General features: G+C 44.8%; 1 protein-coding gene and 1 long non-coding RNA gene across 10 annotated transcripts in view; both read right to left on the reverse strand.

Annotated features, from left to right (window-relative positions):
• LOC122114492 overlaps positions 1–19359 on the reverse strand; it is a 45441-nt gene that overhangs the window by 20201 nt on the left and 5881 nt on the right. For 3 of the 9 annotated variants that reach the window (XM_042687686.1, XM_042687689.1, XM_042687685.1), the window contains exons 4-7: positions 5861–6087; positions 5462–5570; positions 892–1036; positions 518–711 (exon numbers count right to left, since the gene is read on the reverse strand). In XM_042687686.1, the coding sequence (XP_042543620.1) occupies positions 518–711; positions 892–1036; positions 5462–5570; positions 5861–6087 (675 nt within the window). Of the gene's footprint in view, positions 1–517; positions 712–891; positions 1037–5461; positions 5571–5860; positions 6088–6509; positions 6558–7424; positions 7619–8064; positions 8127–19359 lie in introns of those variants that run through there. The other 6 variants (XM_042687691.1, XM_042687687.1, XM_042687690.1 and 3 more) reach the window with 6 other exon arrangements.
• LOC122114497 lies at positions 8141–18868 on the reverse strand. Its single transcript, XR_006148579.1, has 4 exons — positions 18794–18868; positions 10496–10651; positions 8664–8782; positions 8141–8224 (listed from the first exon to the last, which is right to left on the reverse strand). It is a non-coding gene; the product is annotated as an uncharacterized LOC122114497 (long non-coding RNA).

The raw sequence follows: 19359 nt of genomic DNA on the forward strand, positions 1-19359 counted from the left end.
AAGAAACAGCACCAAGACGCTGAGTTTAGGTTGAAGGACTGACACACACACAAAAACATAAAAGCTTCAGGGGTTATAAATATGTAAAGCCAACATAATCCCTCCCTGAAATCTCTGAGTTGATTCAGCCTCCAGTTCACCCACCTCCCCACACCCCAGCCTTTCCTGGGTCTACATTATTCACAGACATCCAATTTGTAATGAAACCTTATTTACTCATGGGAAATGTGATTTCCTAGAACCTCACCTAGGGGAGGGCAGAAGTCGTGTGCCATGGGCACATGCCTGTAATCCTAGCCCCTCAGTAAGCAAGCTTCTGAGGTTCCAGGAGCTTTTCTGGGAAATGTCCTGGGCAGACCACTACTAAGAAACTACGCAGGGTATGCACTTTCTTGTCTCATGCCAAGCTCCTGTGAGAAGACCCCCATGAAATCAACAGGTTCAGAGGGGTGCCAAGTATTCCACAACTCAGCCAGGAATAGCTGAACAGTCCCGGTTTTGAAGGGGGAACACTCACTTTTTGAACACAATATCCAGCACTTGCTCCATTGTTGCCCACTGTCTATAATTGTGGAGGAAGTTTCCAACATAGAAGAGATCGCCTTTCTGGTAGGCTGGGACCAGGTTCATCACCAACACGTCCAGCAGGCTTGCCTCCGAGCTCCATATATTGCATGGCACATTCAGGGTCAGGGCTGACGTATTAGCACACTAAGGCGAGACAAAGAATCAGAAAAAAACCATGGAAATGAGAACACTTCCAAATGAGTAATTGTGATAGAGTAGATTGACAACTATGCAGACAGTACTATCTCAGTAAACCTAAATCACATAAGAAGGTTCTACTGTGGACCAGGTTGGGGTTAAGTAGGTTTTCTATCATGAGTATACCTTGCCTGAGATGCCTTGTGATTTCCTAGGTTTCTTTTTGGACAAATCTCTGAGATGGTTGGTTCGTGGCTTGCCACTGATCCAGTGTCTACAGCTTTGACTGAGGCACCCATCCTTCTCTTGGCTGAGACCAGAGTCTCGAGACCTGCGAATACAGCACAAGAACATGTTTCTGGTTCCTGAGTCACAGGCCAATTGAGCTGGCTTGAGCCAACTGTGAGTTACCGTGGCCTGCTATCAGGGTTCCATGTTCTATTCCATTGTGAAGGAGGCAGGGTCACCTGTCAGGCCCAATGACCTCTGCTGCTTCCTCACGCAAGAAATATTCCCATCCACCCAATATTGCAATGTGTACATGTAGACAAGTTAACAGCACACCTTGTTTGTCCAATCCTAATCTGCTAGTCCTAGGTTCTGGCATGTTCTCTGCTTCCAGGAGTCACTCCTAGGTCACATTCATGCCCTATCTGTCACTATTCCTCTTATCTGGCTCAAATTATTTTGGCTCTCAGGGTCTTCTGTGACTGCCACATCCTTCTGGCACATATTTTGACATCAACATCCTAGGTCACTGTTTACTTTCTGTAGCCTAATCTGTTTGTCCTTGGAACCCCTCTCTGGTGTCATCTGGAGCCAATGCAAATGCTTAAAGATGGGAAATTGAAAGGAATATTGGAAAACATACATTACATATATAATTAGCCTTTATTACAGGTGACTATTTGTTTGGCCATTTCTGTGGCTTCACTTCAGCCTGGGCACTCCCCGAGCTCTTTTGCTCAAGGCTAGCACTCTACCACTGAGCCACCTTGCCAGCCACAGGTGTCCATTTTTGTAAGTGAGAAAATTATTTTTTATACTTGAAATATTTCATACAGGCAAGCAGAGAAAGGAAGAGCTGCTGCATTGTCTTTTTATGATGACGAGGATTTGTTTTACTATAGCTTTGAAGGAATGTAGTATTTAAGGTAGAAAACTGCTCCTTTACGTCTTACAAGCTAATCATTTATATAGTCATTTGCCTCTGAAGTCTTTGCTTCTGTGTCCCATGATCTATCCTCCTCCCTCAACACAAACGGGAAGAAGAATTTCACACATTGCTGAGCTGTTGTCCAGTCTCTGCATAGGAACTGAAAATACAATATTTACTGTGGAGTGTGTGTGTGTGTGCGTGTGTGCATTTCTGATCTTGGACCCTTTGCGCTATCCCTGAGCAATGTTCCTCAAAACTAGTGCTTTACCACGAGACACAGGTCCACTTTGAGCTTTTTGTAGTCAGCTGGAGATGAGAGATTCATGGAACTTTCCTACCCAGCATGGACATTGCTCCTCTTCAGCCTCATCTTTCCTCAACTGGGGCAATGGCTGTTCAGTTTCTGGATTTCCCATCCAAGCACAGACACAAGCCATCCTCCACTGCACATGTCTCTTTGTGTCCCTTGAGGGGCTCAAGTCTTCTCTCGAAACTTAGTGCCCTGAGGATAGAACCTCTGAAACTCAGAACCAAGTTTCCTGATTAATTGGGACCACAGGCCTGAGCTATATATGAACAGCTCATTACCTGCCATCGCACATTTTTGGGGGGATAGGGGATTGTTTGTTGGGCTTGAACTCTGGGCCTGGACCCTGTCCCTCAGCTTTTCAGCTCAAAGCTAGGGCTTTACCACCTTGAGGCACAGTACCACTTCTGGTTTTCTGGTTGCTTATTGGGAGATCAGAGTCTCATGGATGTTCCTGCCTGGCTGACTTTCCGCTGTGATCCTCAGATCTCAGCCTCTCCAGTAGCTAGGATTATAGGCATGGGCCACCAGCGTCCAGCACATGACCCCTTTTTGCAACAGCATTTGGCGAATTTAACTATGTTGACTTGAGACAGATATACCTACACAATATATGGGAATCAATGGTATATCACTGATTTCCCAAATAATGTCTTTTACATTATTGTTTTGTGAAACAACATATTCGAGATCCATAATATCATCTGCTAGTCCTCCTATAAAATACAAATATATGTATTATCATGTAGTATATTATATGATATATTTATATATATTATATTATATATAATATGTAAGTGATGTATATAGTGAACATAGAAAATAATCCCAATTTTGGAATTTAGCCTTTCCTGTCACAATGTTACCCAAGTCTTCTGTTAGATTCAAGTGGGACCAGCTTTCAAAGACACCTGTTCTGATATAACACAGAGCTTTTGTGTCTCAGCATCAAGGGTCCTATCTCGGCACAGGCTGCATCCTCCACTGCCTGCATTCCTTGTGGCTCCCTCTAGTCACCAGTTCCTTGTAAATCCAGCAGATTTGTTCCCCAGATCCAGCACACTCTGCTTCCTCCCAATCAGGACCCATGTGCCCAGGATATCAGATTGGAGGTAGAAAAGACCAGAGTATTTTGTATTCAAGAATTTTACAACATCATGTAAACGTGGACATTTTAATACTGTTAAAACAATAAATAGTAAAACGGGCAAATGTGCAGAGAGGAGGGAGGCAAGGTCTAACACACACACACACAAAAAGATTCCCTGACTGGACACTGTGGATCATGCCTGTACTGCTAGCTAGTCAGGAGTCTAAATGGGAGGATCATGGCTCATAGCCATATCTGGCAAGAAAGTCCTCTTCTGTCCAATCAACCAACAGAAAACTGGAAGGGGAGCTGTGACTCTAAGTTGAAGAGCATTAGCCTTGTGCAAAAAAAGTTCAGAGACAGGTCCCACAACATGAGTTCAAGCTCCACAACAAAACAGAAGAGAGGAAGAGACAGAGAGAGAAAGAGAGAGAGGGAGAGAGAGAGGGAGAGACAGAGAGAGAGAGAGACAGAGAGACAGAGACAGAGGCTGAGGCAGAGGCAGAGACAGAGACAGACAGAGACAGAGACAGACAGAAACAGAGACAGAAAGATAAACACAAGAAAACAGACAGGAAGACTGAGAAATCCCTTACCACTCCAATTAGAAAGTGAATATGCATATCAAAGATGTATTTCCTATTCTTCCACAATTCACTACATAGTACCACATCATCCTGATCCACATTTGGCTAACTAGAATCTATTTGGAGTTTCATAAATCATTCTACACGCTCCCATAGAACATGAACAGGCCCACACCTACTCACCAATGGTTTGTAAGTCTGGCCTTTTTGCTTAAATATGTAATTTTCCCATTCGTATGTTTTTCTGTTTCCATGGTTTAAAGCTACCATTGCCCACATTTCATGTCTAGATGTCTTCATCTTTTGTGCCAGTAGTAGAATTTGAACTCAGGACATTGAGCTCTTGCTTACTTTTTGTTCCATTCTGAAACATGTAACTTCAGCCATGCTAGGACTTCTTGACTTTTGCTGGCTCATTGGATAAGTCTTTCAGATTTGTCTACAGGGGCTGATTTGAAGCTCCATCCTGAGGAAGTATAGAGCACTCTTGAAACTAGAATTATTGAGATGGGCCAGGACACCTGGCATGTCTTTGTCCCTCTGACTAAGTTTTCTTTCTTCTATTGATGATGGCTTTTACCTATTTCCCATGTATTTTGTCAAATACTTTTCCCTCAAAGTAGCTTTTTGATGTTATTTTGAGGTGAAATGTTCTTACATATTTGCACAGAGCAAAATAGGGGTGCGTACTGACTTGACTTCACTAATGGAAGAAAGTCCCCCATTTAGTACATTTAGTCTGACAGAACAACTTTCAAGGACATCTGGTTTGCTATGTCCTAGAGCTTTAGTAGCGGCCTGATCACCCCATGCAGGCATGGGCTGGGTTCCTTGCCCCTCACAGTGCACTGAACACTTCCCTCTATAGCCAGTTAGTGCTCTTGAACAGCTCCAGGTCACTCTGTCTTTTGCCTTTACTCAGGACACATGTGTCTGGGATATCAGAATGTACATTAAAAAACCCACAGTATTTAGGATCTATAAATTGTACAACATAAACATACATCTTAATGAATTTAGAAGAATAAAAAGAATGAACATTTTACAACAATCAGGACAAAAAGAAAAGAGAGATATCCCCAGGGAGAGGGGAGGGAAGCTCTAAGTCTAGGCCAGCTTCTAAGTTGCCTTCAGACATAAATTCTACCTCAGAATCCTACAAGGGATCTACCTCCTCATGAAAGATAGGATTTGCTCCTGGAGTTGAGAGAGAGGCAGATTCTAATTTCTCAGATGGAGATTGGCTCTCCTGCAGCAGGACAGATTTGTCCTGATGTTCTGTGAGGACAGATTTACTTTCCTGAGCTGCATCTAACGTTTGGACCTCACTCATTGGTTCCCCTGAACACAGACTGGGGACCTTTTCCATCATCCCCACGTGTGCTACTCCCTCCAGCACACCAGGAGGAGTGCTGATTTGACCCTTTTTGAGCTGATCTGGGCCGCCTGTGAAAGTCACAGGAAGACAATCACTATTACCTTCTTCTTTCTTTGGGGTCCCTACAGGTGCAGCTCTGTCACATATGGGGTTCAGAACCAGTGGCATATCCACAGGACTCACAACCCGTTGGGGCCTCACTGCAAATGCATCCAACCCCTCTACATGCACATACTTTGTGGAGTCCAGTGAGGGCTCCAGATCTCCATCCATCACCATACCTGACATCACCGAGGGCTTCTTTCTTGGCAGGTCAGGAGAAACTGCTCTATGGTGGCCAAAGCCTGAGAAAGAGAAATATGTAAAGGAGTTTGACAGTGGTCTCTGGATGTTCAGGTGAAGTTCAATTTCCATGAGGCTCTAATGGAGGAAGCTGTACAAGTTTACTTTGGACTGAACACTGATGAGAAGGCAAGGTATTTCCAAAGAGTGGCTAAGCTCAAATCCTTTCACCAATAGAACAAACTGCCTGGCCCAGAGTATCATACAAAGACATTCTTACAACCTGGGGGGTAATAAGGGCTCTCAGGCAATTAGGATCATCCCTAGAGGCCCAGGCGCCATCCCTACTCACATGCTCTGAGGTGACCACACAGAGACTTCTTCCTCTGTTTCTTGGTCTCATTCTTCCCGGTCTCCTCCAGCTCATTCAGGAGAATGTGGAGGTGGAGGAGCAGGTATGAGGAGGGCATGCAGAGCATGGCATAGTGGGTCAGTTCTTTCACCGGGTGTCGGTTCTGGGGCTCTCGGAAATCAGCAGGATAGCAGTCCATCCACATGGTGAAGATGGAACAAAGGCTGCTGTGGGCAGATTGGTGACAAGAAGAGTGAGTGCCTGCCCTCCCTATCCTGGGCCTCCCATAGCCCCTTTCTGCAAGCACTGCTATATGCACTCTTGCATGTTGGGAAGCAGGAGGAGACTCCTGCAGGCAGGCTGATCTTCACCAGCCAGGTCTAGAAGCTTCTGAAAGATAATTCTCCAATATTCTCACTGTGATAGGTCACAAGAAGGAACTGATTTTGTACACACAGCCCTCCCTGTCATCCCTGAGAGTCCACAACCACACCACAGCTGTGTCCTCTGCCACCACGCCAATCCCAAGCCTCTGCCCCTAATGGAAAGCACAAGTGGTGTGCAAATGAGAAATCTGCAATTGAATCAGAAGCCTCAAAGATACCATTTTGAACGAAGGGGCCTTTTCTTTGTGCCACAGTCCACTTACTTCTTTACTTGTTCATCTTCCTCGGAGTTAGCGCCCGGGAATCTGTACCTATGGGAGGACAGGAGGAAGTCACCTCTCAGCTTCTCCTTTTCTGCCCACACAGGACAAATATGGGATGGGCTCATTCCCAGATGGGAATGGAATCTGACACATAAACAAGTGAGATATGTCTATACAGTTCAGTGAAAATTCTTCTATGAGAGGTATATGTATTTGGTCCAAGGAAAATGTGCCAGTGGCTAATTCCTCAAATTCTGGCTCATCAGGAGCATGAGATCTCAGGTGCACAGTCTGATCAGACATTAGTCAGTAAAAGTCTAAAGACACTAATTTTTAAAAGACCAGAATAGCACCTATGGTTCAAATGCTGTAGTGGTACCTCTGAGCACGAAAGAAACAGTAATCAGGCCCTGAGTTCAGGTTGCAGGACTGGCACACACACAAAATCAAAAAAGCTTCAGGGGTTATAAATATGTAAAGCCAACATAATCCCTCCCTGAGGTCTGTGATTCAGGCTCCAGTTCACCTGCCTCCCCCATACCCCAGCCTTTCCTGGGTCTACATTATTCACAGATATCCAATGCCCAATGAAACCTTATTTACTCATGGGAAATGTGATTTCCTAGAACCTCACCTAGGTGAGGGCAGAAGTTGGGTGCCAGTGGCACATGCCTGTAATAACAGCCCCTCAGTCCTCAGTAAGCAAGCTTCTGAGGTTCCAGTAGCTTTTCTGGGAAATGTCCTGGGCAGACCACTACTAAGAAAGTTGGCAGGGGGTGCACTTCTTTGTCTCATGCCAAGCTCCTGTGAGAAGACCCCCATGAAATCAACAGGTTCAGAGGGGTGTCAAGTATTCCACAACTCAGCAAGGAGGGGCTGAACAGACGAAGATGCGAAGGAAGGGGGAACACTCACTTTTTGAACACAATAGCCAGCACTTGCTCCATTGTCCCCCACTGTCTATAATTGTGGAGGAAGTTTCCAACATAGAAGAGATCGCCTTTCTGGTAGGCAGGGACCAGGTTCATCACCAGCATGTCCAGCAGGCCTGCCTCCGGGCTCCATATATTGCATGGCACATTCAGGGTCAGGCCTGACTCATTGGCACACTAAGGTAGGAAAAAGAATCAGAAAAAATGATGGAAATGAGAACACTTCCAAATGAGTAATTGTGATAGAGTGGATTGAAATCTATGCAGAAAGCATTATCTCAGTATAAACAAATCACCTAAAAAGGTTCTCCTGTGGACTGCATGAAACCCTGGGTTTGATTCCTCAGTATCCCATAAACAAAAAAAGTGTGAAGTGGTGCTGTGGCTCAAGGTTTAGAGGACTACCCTTGAGCAAATGAGGCTCAGGGACAATGCCCAGGCCCTGAGTTCAAGCCCCCAGGACCAGCAAAAAAGAAAAAAAAAATCCAGGGCTGATGACAATAGCACCTCCCTGTGAGAATACAAGATTCTTTCCAACCCTCCTAGATGGGGAGAAAGTAAGTCACAAGTGAAAAGAGGGCAGAGAAAAGAGGAAGGCCAGGAGGGAATTTTTAATGCATTACCTGTGTTATTGACTTTTGGGATAGGATCGATTTCTTCATCTACAATGAATGGCTCTGGCCTGGGGAACACCTGGACGTCAGCGGTCAGGTGGCCACACTTGAGCACAGCATGGAAAGGCGTATATGCCAGGTCTATCAGCTTTCTAGAAGATGATCATGACTGGTTAAGGGAGGAAGAGTTCACATGTGGTACACATAAAAGGACTGTACACATGAAAGTAACATTTCAAGATGTAAAGTTGGTTAAACCTTCGCACTGATTCCCAAACTAAATCTACTTGTGAAATGGAAAACATTTTGATGTTTTGAAAGAGGAAATTTCAATTGAGAGAGAAACCCCAGAGCAAGTTAAACTTGGGAACAGCTGAGTCTTTTTAAAGCATGACCACCTTATTTTACCTGAGAAACGGGCAACTGTGGAAAAAAAAAAAACTGTTAGAAATAATACAGTAACTGAGAGGTCGCCGAAATAGCTCAGTTGGGAGAACGTTAGACTGAAGAAATAATACAGTAACTGTTCTTCTTGGTTGTCAAATTATAATATGAGATTGTAAAGAAGCCCCCACCCCTCAAAAAACAACTTTAAGGCATATACTCACCCAAACATAGACTGCACGTTTTTCAAGCACAGGGGGCCATCAATAGTAAAAATTTGCCCTTCACCGTTGTTGAGGTCTATGAGACGTTCAAGGCATTCCAGGGAATCGGTGCTCTGAAGCTACAAAGCAAGAGAGGACACCTTTAAAGTAGAACAAATCACCACATCACTACCAGCACACCATGGCCACAGCCACTGTAACAAAATGGGCAATAAACAGTTTGTTTGGTTTGTTCTTTTGGTTCTGGTACTGGGGCTTAAACTCAAGGCCTTACACTTTTTATTTTTTGTCTGTTGCAGGGGTTGAACTCAGGGCTTGAATGCTGTCCCTGAGCCTCTATGTATTCAAAGCTAGTGCTCTACCACTTCAGCCTAGAGCTACTTCCAGTTTTTTTGAGTGGTTATTTGGAGATAAGAGTCTCAAGACTCAAGTCTCAAGTGGAGCCACAGCTCCACTTCCAGTTTTTGGGGTAGTTTTGGTAGATAAGAGTCTCACGGACTTTCCTGCCCAGGCTGGCTTTGAACCATGATCTTCAGATCTCAGCCTCCTGAGTAGCTAGGATTACGGGTGTTGAGTCCGTGAGATGATTTTCTTAACAGTCAATATCAGAAGGAAGTAACTACAGGGGCTGGGAAGGTGGCTCAGTGGTAGAGCGCTTGCCTTGCATGCATGAGGCCCTGGGTTCAATTCCTCAGCACCACATAAGCAAAAAGAAAAAAGCCAGAAGTGGTGCTGTGGCTCAAGTGGTAGAGCGCTAGCCTTGAGCTGAAGAGCTGAGGGTCAGCATCCAGGCCCAGAGTTTAGGCCCCACGACCGGACCCCCCCCGCCAAAAAAAAAAATACAAATAAAGAAGGAAGTAACACAACAATTGTTCTGTGTGTGTGCCAGTTCCTGGGCTCAATTCCAGAGCCTAGGTGCTGTCCTTGAGCTTTTTGCTCAAGGCTAGCACTCTACCACTTGAGCCACAACTCCACTTCCAGATTTTTTTGTAATTTAGTGGAGATACTGAGTCTCATGGACTTTCTTACCTCAACTATTGCAATCTGCCTCAAGGTTACAAGAGGTACTTCATTCATAAGTAGTTCTGCAGATTCTCAGGAGACCACAGTTAGTAGCCATACAGCATCTTCCCTACAACCTCTTTCTGACATGGTTTGGCAAGAGCCATCAATTATCAGCATTTTAGAGAGAGAAAAACTGAGGTAAAGTGAAATAATTCCTGACTCAATGGGAAAAGCAGGAAGTATTTAATAAAACACATCAGAAGCCAGGTGCTGGTGGCTCATGCCTGTAATCCTAGCTACTCAGGAGGTTGAGAGCTGAGGATGGCAGTTTGAAGCCAAGCCTGAGTAGTAAAATCTGTGATCTTCAGCTCCACTAAACTACCAAAAAAGCCAGAAGTGGAGCTGTGGCTCAAAATGGTAGAGTGCTAGTCTTGAGCAAAAAGCTCAGGGACAGCATCCAGGCTTTGATTTTAAGCCCCAATCCCAGCACCACAACAAAGAAACAAAAAGACCTATGTTCCCCCTTCCAAAAAAAGCCCACCCACGCAAAACAAAAAAAAACTAAAGTATACCTCTGTCAACATTTCTGGAGGAATGGACAGAAAAAAAAGAACATCTCAAGCCTTCATGGTCATCAGCAGAATGGGCATCTCCAGCTATACTCTCGGAGAGGTGAGTGTTGTTTTGTCAAAGAGCATGTGAAATCAAGTCTTTTCAAATCTAAATGTTATACGGTACGCAAGAGTGTTCATTCAATACACTGACAAATAAACCGAGCCCTGGGATTCACCTAACCCACCTAAAAAGCAGTTAGCAGAAGGTATTACCTCTTCCAGGTTTGCCATGCACATGATGTATAACTTAGACGTGAAAGGGAAAGGCAGCGGGAACCTGTTGCTGTCGCTCCTTTGATTGTGTGTCGCTAGGGAATGTCGCAGGGACCCTCTACCAATGCCGAGACAGCCGTCCGTCACCAGAACGACCTGTGTGCAGAGGACAAGTATCCATTAAGCCACATGCCCAACAGCTCCACCCAGGTTTGCTTTCACTGCTACAGGAATGTGCAGGGAGCTTTGTGGGGTGATGGGTATGTTCTAGGTCTTAATTGGAGTAAGGATATACATACATGCTTCCATTTGTGAAAATCTAGCAAACTGTGTGATTTATTTGTTTGTTTATGTGCTGGTCTTGGGGCTGGAACTCAGGGCCTGGGCTCTATTTGTGAACTATTTTGCTCAAGACTGGTGTTCTTCCACTAGAGCCACACCTCTACTTTTGCCTTTTTACTGGTTAGCTGGAGATAAAAGTCTCACAGACTTTCCTGCCCAGGCTAGCATCAAACCATGATCTTCAGATCTCTGCCTCTTGAGTAGGTAGGATTACAAGCATGAGCCCCTGATGCCTGGCTTATTGTTTTTAATTGTCTTTTTTTTCTCTTGGCAGTCATGGTACTTGAACTCAGGGCCTGGGTGCTATCCCTGAGCTCTTTTTGCTCAAGGCTCACACTCTACCACTTTGAGTCACAATTGCACTTCTGGTTTTCTGATGGTTAATTAGAGATAAGAGCCTCATAGACTTTCTTGCTGGGCTGACTTTGAACCTGGATCCTCAGATCTCATCCTTCTAAGTAACTTGGTTATACATGGGAGCCACTGGCCCCCAGCTAAAATTATCTTTAACTAGTTATACCACAGGGACTTAATTCAACGTCAACTGATATGTAGAATACACTTTGATCAGTGTCAACCTTTCTATCATTTTTCCATGTACTCCAAACTTACCCATCTGAAGTTTTCTAGTCCCAGTTTCAATATGTACATTGAATATTATGACTGTTTTTGTCCACCGTTCTTTCTCTCTCTCTCTGCTCTCCTTAACATCCATCCTCATAGACAAGACCAAACCATGTATTTTGAATTTGTGCATTTAAAACAAAAATGCAGGTACTAGAGCTTGAACTCAGGGCCTGGGTACTGTCCCTTAGCTTTTTCTGCTCAAGGCTAGCACTCTCCCATTTGGCCCACAATTCTACTACCAACTTTTTAGTGTTTAACTGGAGATGAGAGTTTCCTCTTTCCTGCCTGGGTTGGCTTTGAATGGAGATCCTCAAATCCTAGTCTTCTGAGTAGCTAGGATTACAGGCATGAGCCACTGGTGTCCCACAAGAGCAAGTCTTTATGATTCTCTTCACTTTTTAGACAACTCAGTTGAGATGGTTAGAAATTTGCTGAATAACTGCTACATTGAGATAATGAAGAACAGACACTATTGTTCCGTGTTTACAATTCTACCACACAAAATTATAATCTGTCCTTCAGTGAACAGTTATAAATTCTACTGTGAGCCCTTTGTCTTTATATAAACAATATAAATTTTCAGTACATCAATTTACCAGGAAAATACTTTCCTTGAGGCATAGGTCTGCTTTCTGAACACATTAGTATGACTTAAATTCATGTGATAGGATTACAGTGATTTAATGCCTTCTTTAAAAACTGTACAAATAGTGTAAAATGTAGTTTGTGGAGTTATAACGTAGGCGGTTAGAGCCTGAGGAAAATCAACACTACAGTGGTTAATGATTTGTATGATTTGCACATGTGCTCATGCATGTGTACATGCACTCCTAGTAGCTTAACCTCAGGGTCTGGGTGTTGTCCCTGAGTCTCTCTGTGCTCAAGGCTAGCACTCTACCACTTGAGCCACAGCACCACTTCTGGCTTTTTCTGTTGATGTGGTATTGAGGAATCGTCCCCAGGGCTTCATGCATGCTAGGCAAGCACTCTACCACTAAACCACATTCCCAGCCCTTTTTTAGCTTTTTCATTCAAGGCTAGTGCTCCATCACTTGAGCCACAGCTCCACATCTGGCTTTTTGCTAGTTAACTGGAGACAAGTGTCTCACGGACTTTCTAGCCTTAGCTGGCTTCAAACTGAGATCCTCAGATCTCAGCCTCTTGAATACCTAAGATGTACAGGCCAGTTTGGGGGGTCTATATTTTCTCTTCCTTTTTTCTTTCTTTCTGGTGCCAGCCCTGGAGCTTGAACTCAGACCCTGTGCATTGTCCCTGAGCTTTTTTTGCTCAAGGCTAGCACTCTACCACTAGAATCATAACTCTACTTTTTTTTTTTTCTTTTTTGTTTAATTGGAGATAAGAGTCTTATATACTTTCCTGCCTGGGCTGGCTTTTACCAGCAATCCTTGGATTTCAGCCACCTTAGTAGCTAGGGTTACAGGTGTGAGCCACTAGTGCCTGGCTCGTTAATGATATTAACTAAGGACATTGAAAAAAACTAAGCATTACCTGGCAAGGGATCCCACCGCCCCATTCTTGCTGAACAATATTACAGACACCAACCAGTGCGGACTCTAGGCATGTCTTGTCGTAATCGTCCATGTTACTCAGTGCTTCCTTATTGGGTGAGAAAAAAATTGCTCATTATTCGCTGCTGTTTTGTTATTAGAAACCAATATAAACTGTATGAAGTCTGAATATCATACAGCAAACACTGAGTTTCTGTAAGCCCCAAAGCATAGATTCCAGAAAATACACACACACACACAATCACACACACACACACACACACACACACACACACACACACACACACACAAACACAGCAAAACAGACTTCCTCAACTGTAAAGGACAATGAAATAAGCTTAACAATGAAATAAGCTTAAAGTAATGACCAAAATGTATGGACTATTAACCATAATCTCCTAAACACCATTCTGTGCACTTTACACGGATTTAATCATCCTACCATTGTTCACCCTACTTTTAAATGAGGAATTTTTTTGGGGGGGGTCCGGTCATAGGGCCTGAACTCTGGGCCTGGGTGCTGTCCCTCAGCTCTTCAGCTCAAGGCTAACGCTCTACCACTTGAGCCACAGTGCCACTTCCAGCTTTTTTCCTTTTGCTTATGTGGTGCTGAGGAATCGAACCCAGGGCCTCTGGCATGCAAGGCATGCGCTCTACCACTGAGCCACCTTCCTAGCCCTAAATGAGGAAATTTTTAAGAAGTGGCCTGACTCCAGAGCTTCTGCTTTTACCTCTTACACCTCATTCATTACATTGCAATTCTCTAAATTTTAGAACTGCTAAACACCAAAAAAATCTTTAGCTAAATAACTTATAAGAAAACCAGCACAAGCAGAGTGGGGTGGCTTACGCCCATAATCCTAGCTATTTGAGAGGCAGAGATTGGGAAATTGCTGTTAAGAGGCTGGCCTAGGAAGAAAATTCACAAGACTCTATTTCAACCAAAGACTAGGTGTGGTAGCACACACCTGTTATCCCCACTGACATGGGGAAGCACAAGTGGAAGGATCAAAGCCCAAACCATCCGGGGCATAAACTGAGACTATCATCTGAAAATACCCAGTACAAAAAAGGGTTGGAAGTATGGCTCATCTGGTAGAGCATCCACCTACCAAGCATGAGGTCCTGAATTCAAGACTCAGTACCACCAAAAGAGTCCACCAGTACGATTAAAAAAAAATTTAAGTCTCATAAAGATGCAAGATAATAAAAGGAAAGCTTTAATAATAATTAGTAAGAATTCAGCCGGGGGCAGTGGCTCATGCCTGCAATCCTAGCTACTCAGGAGGCTGAGATCTGAGGATTGTGGTTCAAAGCCAGCAGGAGCAGGAAAGTCCATTAAACTCTTATCTCCAATAAACCACCAGAAAACCAGAAGTGGGGCCGTAGCTCAAGTGGTAGAGCACTAGCCTTGAGCTGAAGAACTGAGGGACAGTGCTCAGGCCCAGAGTTCAAGGCCCACGACTGACAACAACAAAAAAAATTACTAAGAATGCAAACTGCATTAATCCTGCATTTCCAAATTGCCCAACAATTATTTAATTGCTCAGTTTAATTTCAGAAACACTTATTGTCTACTCACTGGCCAAGACACTGTGCTAAGAACTATAGGAGATATTAATGGTTTAAAGACATCTGGCTAGCTCACAGAACTCATAAATATTATAGATCACGACAGACAATTTGCCCCATGAAATTAGAATGTGTTTGTGATTTTAACTAAGCATCACTATCTCCCAATACAATGAAATTTGGGAAATTATGTAATCACTTAATCACAATAAAGAATTTGAAAAAAAAATAAAGACATCTGGCTTATCTCAGAAAAATATCTTTGAAAGACAATACCTATTAAGATTTTAAAATGACAACATTGAGCTGGGTACTAGTAGCTCATACCTGTAATCCTAGCGACCAGGAGGCTGAGATCTAACGACATTTGACGCCACCTTGGGCAGGAAAGTCCATGAGACTCTTATCTCAATCAACCAGCAAAAAAGTTGGAAGTGGAGCTATGGCTCAAGTGGTAGAGTGCCAACCTTGAGCAAAAATTTCAAGAATAACGGCCAGGCCCTGAATTCAAGCCCCAGGATGGAAAAAAAGAAAAAGAAAAAAAAATAGTATCTTGGCATCTATAAATGAATACTATCTGTTGGAGAGTAAGCATCATTCTGAACTTTCTAGAAGAAGTTTGTGTGTGTGTGTGTGTTTTAATAAGGGCTATTTTTCATTACCTTAAAATTGTATGAGAAAGTAGAAAACAGCGGAATGGCAAAAAATGTTGAATTTAGGGACTGAAGCATGGTATGCTGAAATCTTCACCTTTCCTAAGAATTCCAGAAAATGGACCATGACCTTTCTCTGCTTATGTAGTGCTGAGGAATCGAACCCAGGGCCTCATGAATGCGAGGCAAGCACTTTACCAGTCAGACACCTTCCCAGCCCCCATGACCCCTTTCTCTACCTCATAGCTTTACAAGACAAAGGCCTAGGACCTACTGGTTATGAATTATGCTTTTTAGCTGTGCATATTAAGTGCCTGTATATTTATTATTAAATAATTCTAAGGTCTAAAATCAGTACACTATTATCATACTGCTTTCTTTCCAATCAACTTGGGTCTTTATTCCTTTTTGTACCTGCAGGGTGTTATAATCTCTTGTGAAGGGGACCATCAGCTCCCAAACGATGAGAAAACCACTAATGCTGTGAATTCAAGCTTGTAGTTTGTGGCCATGTGCTCAAATAGCATTGTCAACCCATGGGCTGCAAGGTGCTTCCGCTGGTATTCCTCAGACCCCTCCACTGACACAGGCCGAGTCATGGAGAGGGACACGTCCATCACCACCACTGTTGGCATGGTGAACAGAATCCAAGCGAGCCCAGTCAGTGCAGACAACAAGCTACAAATAGTGCAATGCTGTGGGGGAAAAAAAGTCAGAAGTGTCACAGAAGGAAAGCAGTATCTTTTCACAATAATTGTAACCAATTTTCCAGAAATAAGGCAAGGTGACCCCTATATAGGTCAATCTGCAGAGAATTCTGGGAGAAAGAAGACAGCAGCCTAATTCACTGGGAAGACCACTCCCAGACACGCTCAAAACACACTATCTACACCTGTGAATCAAGGGCTACCTTATTACCAGTGGGAAAAAGCATTAAAAGTAGGCCTTACTTCCAACTTTCAATTTTTATATAAAGTATGTATTTATTTATATAAATATACATATATACTTACATATATACATTTATGTATATATACATATATAGAGGGGGGAAGAGAGAGATACACACACACACACACACACACACACACACACACACACACACACACACTCGTGGTTCACAACTGTAATCCTAGCTACTCAGGAGGCTGAGATCTGGGGATCGTGGTTTGAAGCCATCTCAGACAGGAAAGTCTGTGAGACTTTGATCTCCAATTGACTACCAAAAAGCCAGAAGTGGAGCTGTGGCTCCAGTGGTAGAGTACAGTACTAGCTTTGAGTGGGAGGCGGGGGTAGGGAGGGAGCTAAGGGTCAGCACCAGGCCCGGAGTTTAAGTCTCAATACTGGGGTGCATTAACGCACGCACGCACACGCACGCGGGCGCGCGCGCGCACACACACACACACACACACACACACACACACACACACATTATAGGTTAATGCTGGTGGCCTGTAATACTAGATACTCAGGAAGCTAAGGTCAGAGGCTTTCATTTTGGAGCCAGTCTGCTCATCAGTCATGAGCTAGCAAGTTGAGGGAAAGCATGAAGCCCTGAATACAAACTCCAATAGCAGCCCCAAAGTAAAATTAACTAAATATGTAAATAAAATGTAATTTGGCTCCCGTGAACTACTATGTTCTAAGTTTCCAACAGCTCCCTTATAATTTGAATTTTAGAGTATCACACATCCGTGCTTGGGCATTGTACCAGCAAGCAGTCTGGCTATTGTTAAACATTTTGAATTCCAAAAAACAAACTTAGTGAACATTAACCTTGTGTAATGTTTTTACATCTACCTAAAGTCTTCCACAATTGTATATGACACAAGCAATGTGACTATGATGTTGTACGAAGTATACACATATAGTCCTGTAACCCACTTTCCTTAGTTATGTATTTTTTTTTAGCTGGGTCATTTATTTGTAACTACATGCTATTTCATTGTGTCAACAGACTACAGTTTCTCTCTCCTTTCCTTCCCTTTCCCCTTCTTTCCTTTCCATTGTAGAGCTTGAACTCAGGGCCTGGCGCTGTCCCTGAGCTTTTTCACTCAAGCCTAGAGTTCTACCACTTTGAACCACAGCCACTCTTTTGGTTTTCTGGTAGTTCATTGGAGATGAGTCTCACAGACTTTCCTGCCTGGGCTAGCTTTGAACCTTGATCATGAGATCTCAGCCTCCTGAGTAGTTAGGATTACAAGTGTGAGCCACCGGCACCAGGCTCCTGGGCTGGCTTTTAACTCTTCAGATCTCAGCCTCCTAAGTAGCTAGGATTATAGGCTTGAGCTACTGGTGCCCGGCACACTATAGTTTCTTAACAGAGGATCAACAAGTTGTATCCACATTAGTGGGTCTCTGTATTTGTTATTTCTTTATTTTTGTGCATAGAATTTTTTTAAATTTTATGAGTGTGCCAGTATTAAGATGGGAATCTCTAGGATTCCATCTGGGTTGGATTTGAGATGTGATCCTCTAGGTCTCAGCCTGCTAAGTAACTAGAATTAAACCTGATTGAAAATAATGTTTTAAACAGGGGGTTAGGAACACAGGTTAAATAGCAAAAGTGTTTTTTTTTTTTTAAACCTCATAATAGACATAGATATATTTCAAATAGTTCAGCTTTCCACATCAATAGACTAACCAGAAAAAAATTCACTCCTGAGAAGTCCCAAATGCTTAACAATTTTGATAGACAAATTTAAATTTGTCTCCCTCATCTCTGCCTATTAAAGTTGTTTGTTCAACATAACCCTGTTAAAACTGTCCGTAGCAGCACTGCTGCTTCGCTCTTCAGTCATGTTCTCTGTGTGTGTGACAGAACACGGTGTTGGATGGATGCTTGAAGAAAAGTGATTGAAGCGTCTCAGCAGCTCTACAGAACACCGTCCAGCTAAGGCCCGCATCAGCGGCTCACGCCGGTCATCAACAGGAGGCTGAGAGCTGAAGATGGTGGGTCGAAGCCAGCCCTGCCAGGAAGCCTAGTCCTTGAGACTTTCTTTAAATCTCCATTAACCTACCAAATAAACGGGATGTGCAAGTGTGGCTCCAGTGGTAGGGCGCTAGCCTTGAGCTCAGGGACGGGCTCAGGCCCTGAGTTCAAGGCCCCAGAACCAGCGCTAGAACCAAACAAAACCCCTCAGGGGGCGAGCCTCAAAGCGTGGGCCTCGCCTGAGTCTCCCAGCCGCCGCGGAGGCCGCAGCCACCTGTCAGCCTTCTCCCGGGCAGACGTCTGGCTGCAAATGTGCTTCCATACGGACGGCGACGGGAGGTGCCCCCCCACAACCGACAACCAACCTCTAAAATCAGTGAAAAGACCTGGAAGTCCCTCCTGAGGAAAGCGGGGAGAGAGGGGCCCAAAACGGGGCGAAATGGGGCTGTTCACACAGCGCTCGGCAGTCCCGGGTCGCGGAGCGCAGGGACCCCGGGAATGGCGCCCCAGAGCCGGCGCGGGGAGGCCGCAATGGCCGGGCGCTGGGCCTGCGCGGCTCTTCTCACCTCACCCTCCGCCTGTGTCCCCACAACCGACTGAACGCGACCCTCAGGCCGCCGCCGCCGCCGCCTCCTCCACTCACCCCAAGCCCATCGCCGGCCACAGTCCGTCCGCTTCAACTTTCCGCCCGGGCGCCACAACCGGAACTATAAGGGCCGCGGGACCCCAGGGAGCCTGGCGCCGTCGGCGTCCCGAGAGGAGCAGACGCGGCTTCGGGGGCGGGAGGGGCGGGAGGGGCGGGAGGGGCGGGAGGGGCGGGGCTTCAGGCTGGGCGGGGAGGGGCGGGGCTGTGGCTCGGCTGGGCCACTAGGGAGCGCGTCCTCCCCAGCTCCTCTCCGCGGGCCGGGTAGGGGCGGGGCTAGGGGCGGGGCTAGGGGCGGGGTGTTGAGGCCCCGCCCTCTCCTCGCACAGCCCTGGAACACAAAGCCCTCTGGAAGGCCTTAGACACCAGTTTATTTCATCTAGTGACACAGGACACAGGGCACCAGAAAATTGGAAGGGGAGCTGTGACTCAAAGTAGAAGAGCATTAGCCTTGGGAAAAAAGAGCTCAGAGACAGTGCCCACATGAGTTAAAGCTCCACCACCAAACAGAGGGACAGACAGACAGAGAAATCCCGCATAACTCCATTCAGAAAATGTATCTGGAT

Source organism: Dipodomys spectabilis, unplaced genomic scaffold (genome assembly GCF_019054845.1).
Source record: "Dipodomys spectabilis isolate Male_0828 unplaced genomic scaffold, ASM1905484v1 ptg000108l, whole genome shotgun sequence".
Lineage (NCBI taxonomy): Eukaryota > Metazoa > Chordata > Mammalia > Rodentia > Heteromyidae > Dipodomys > Dipodomys spectabilis.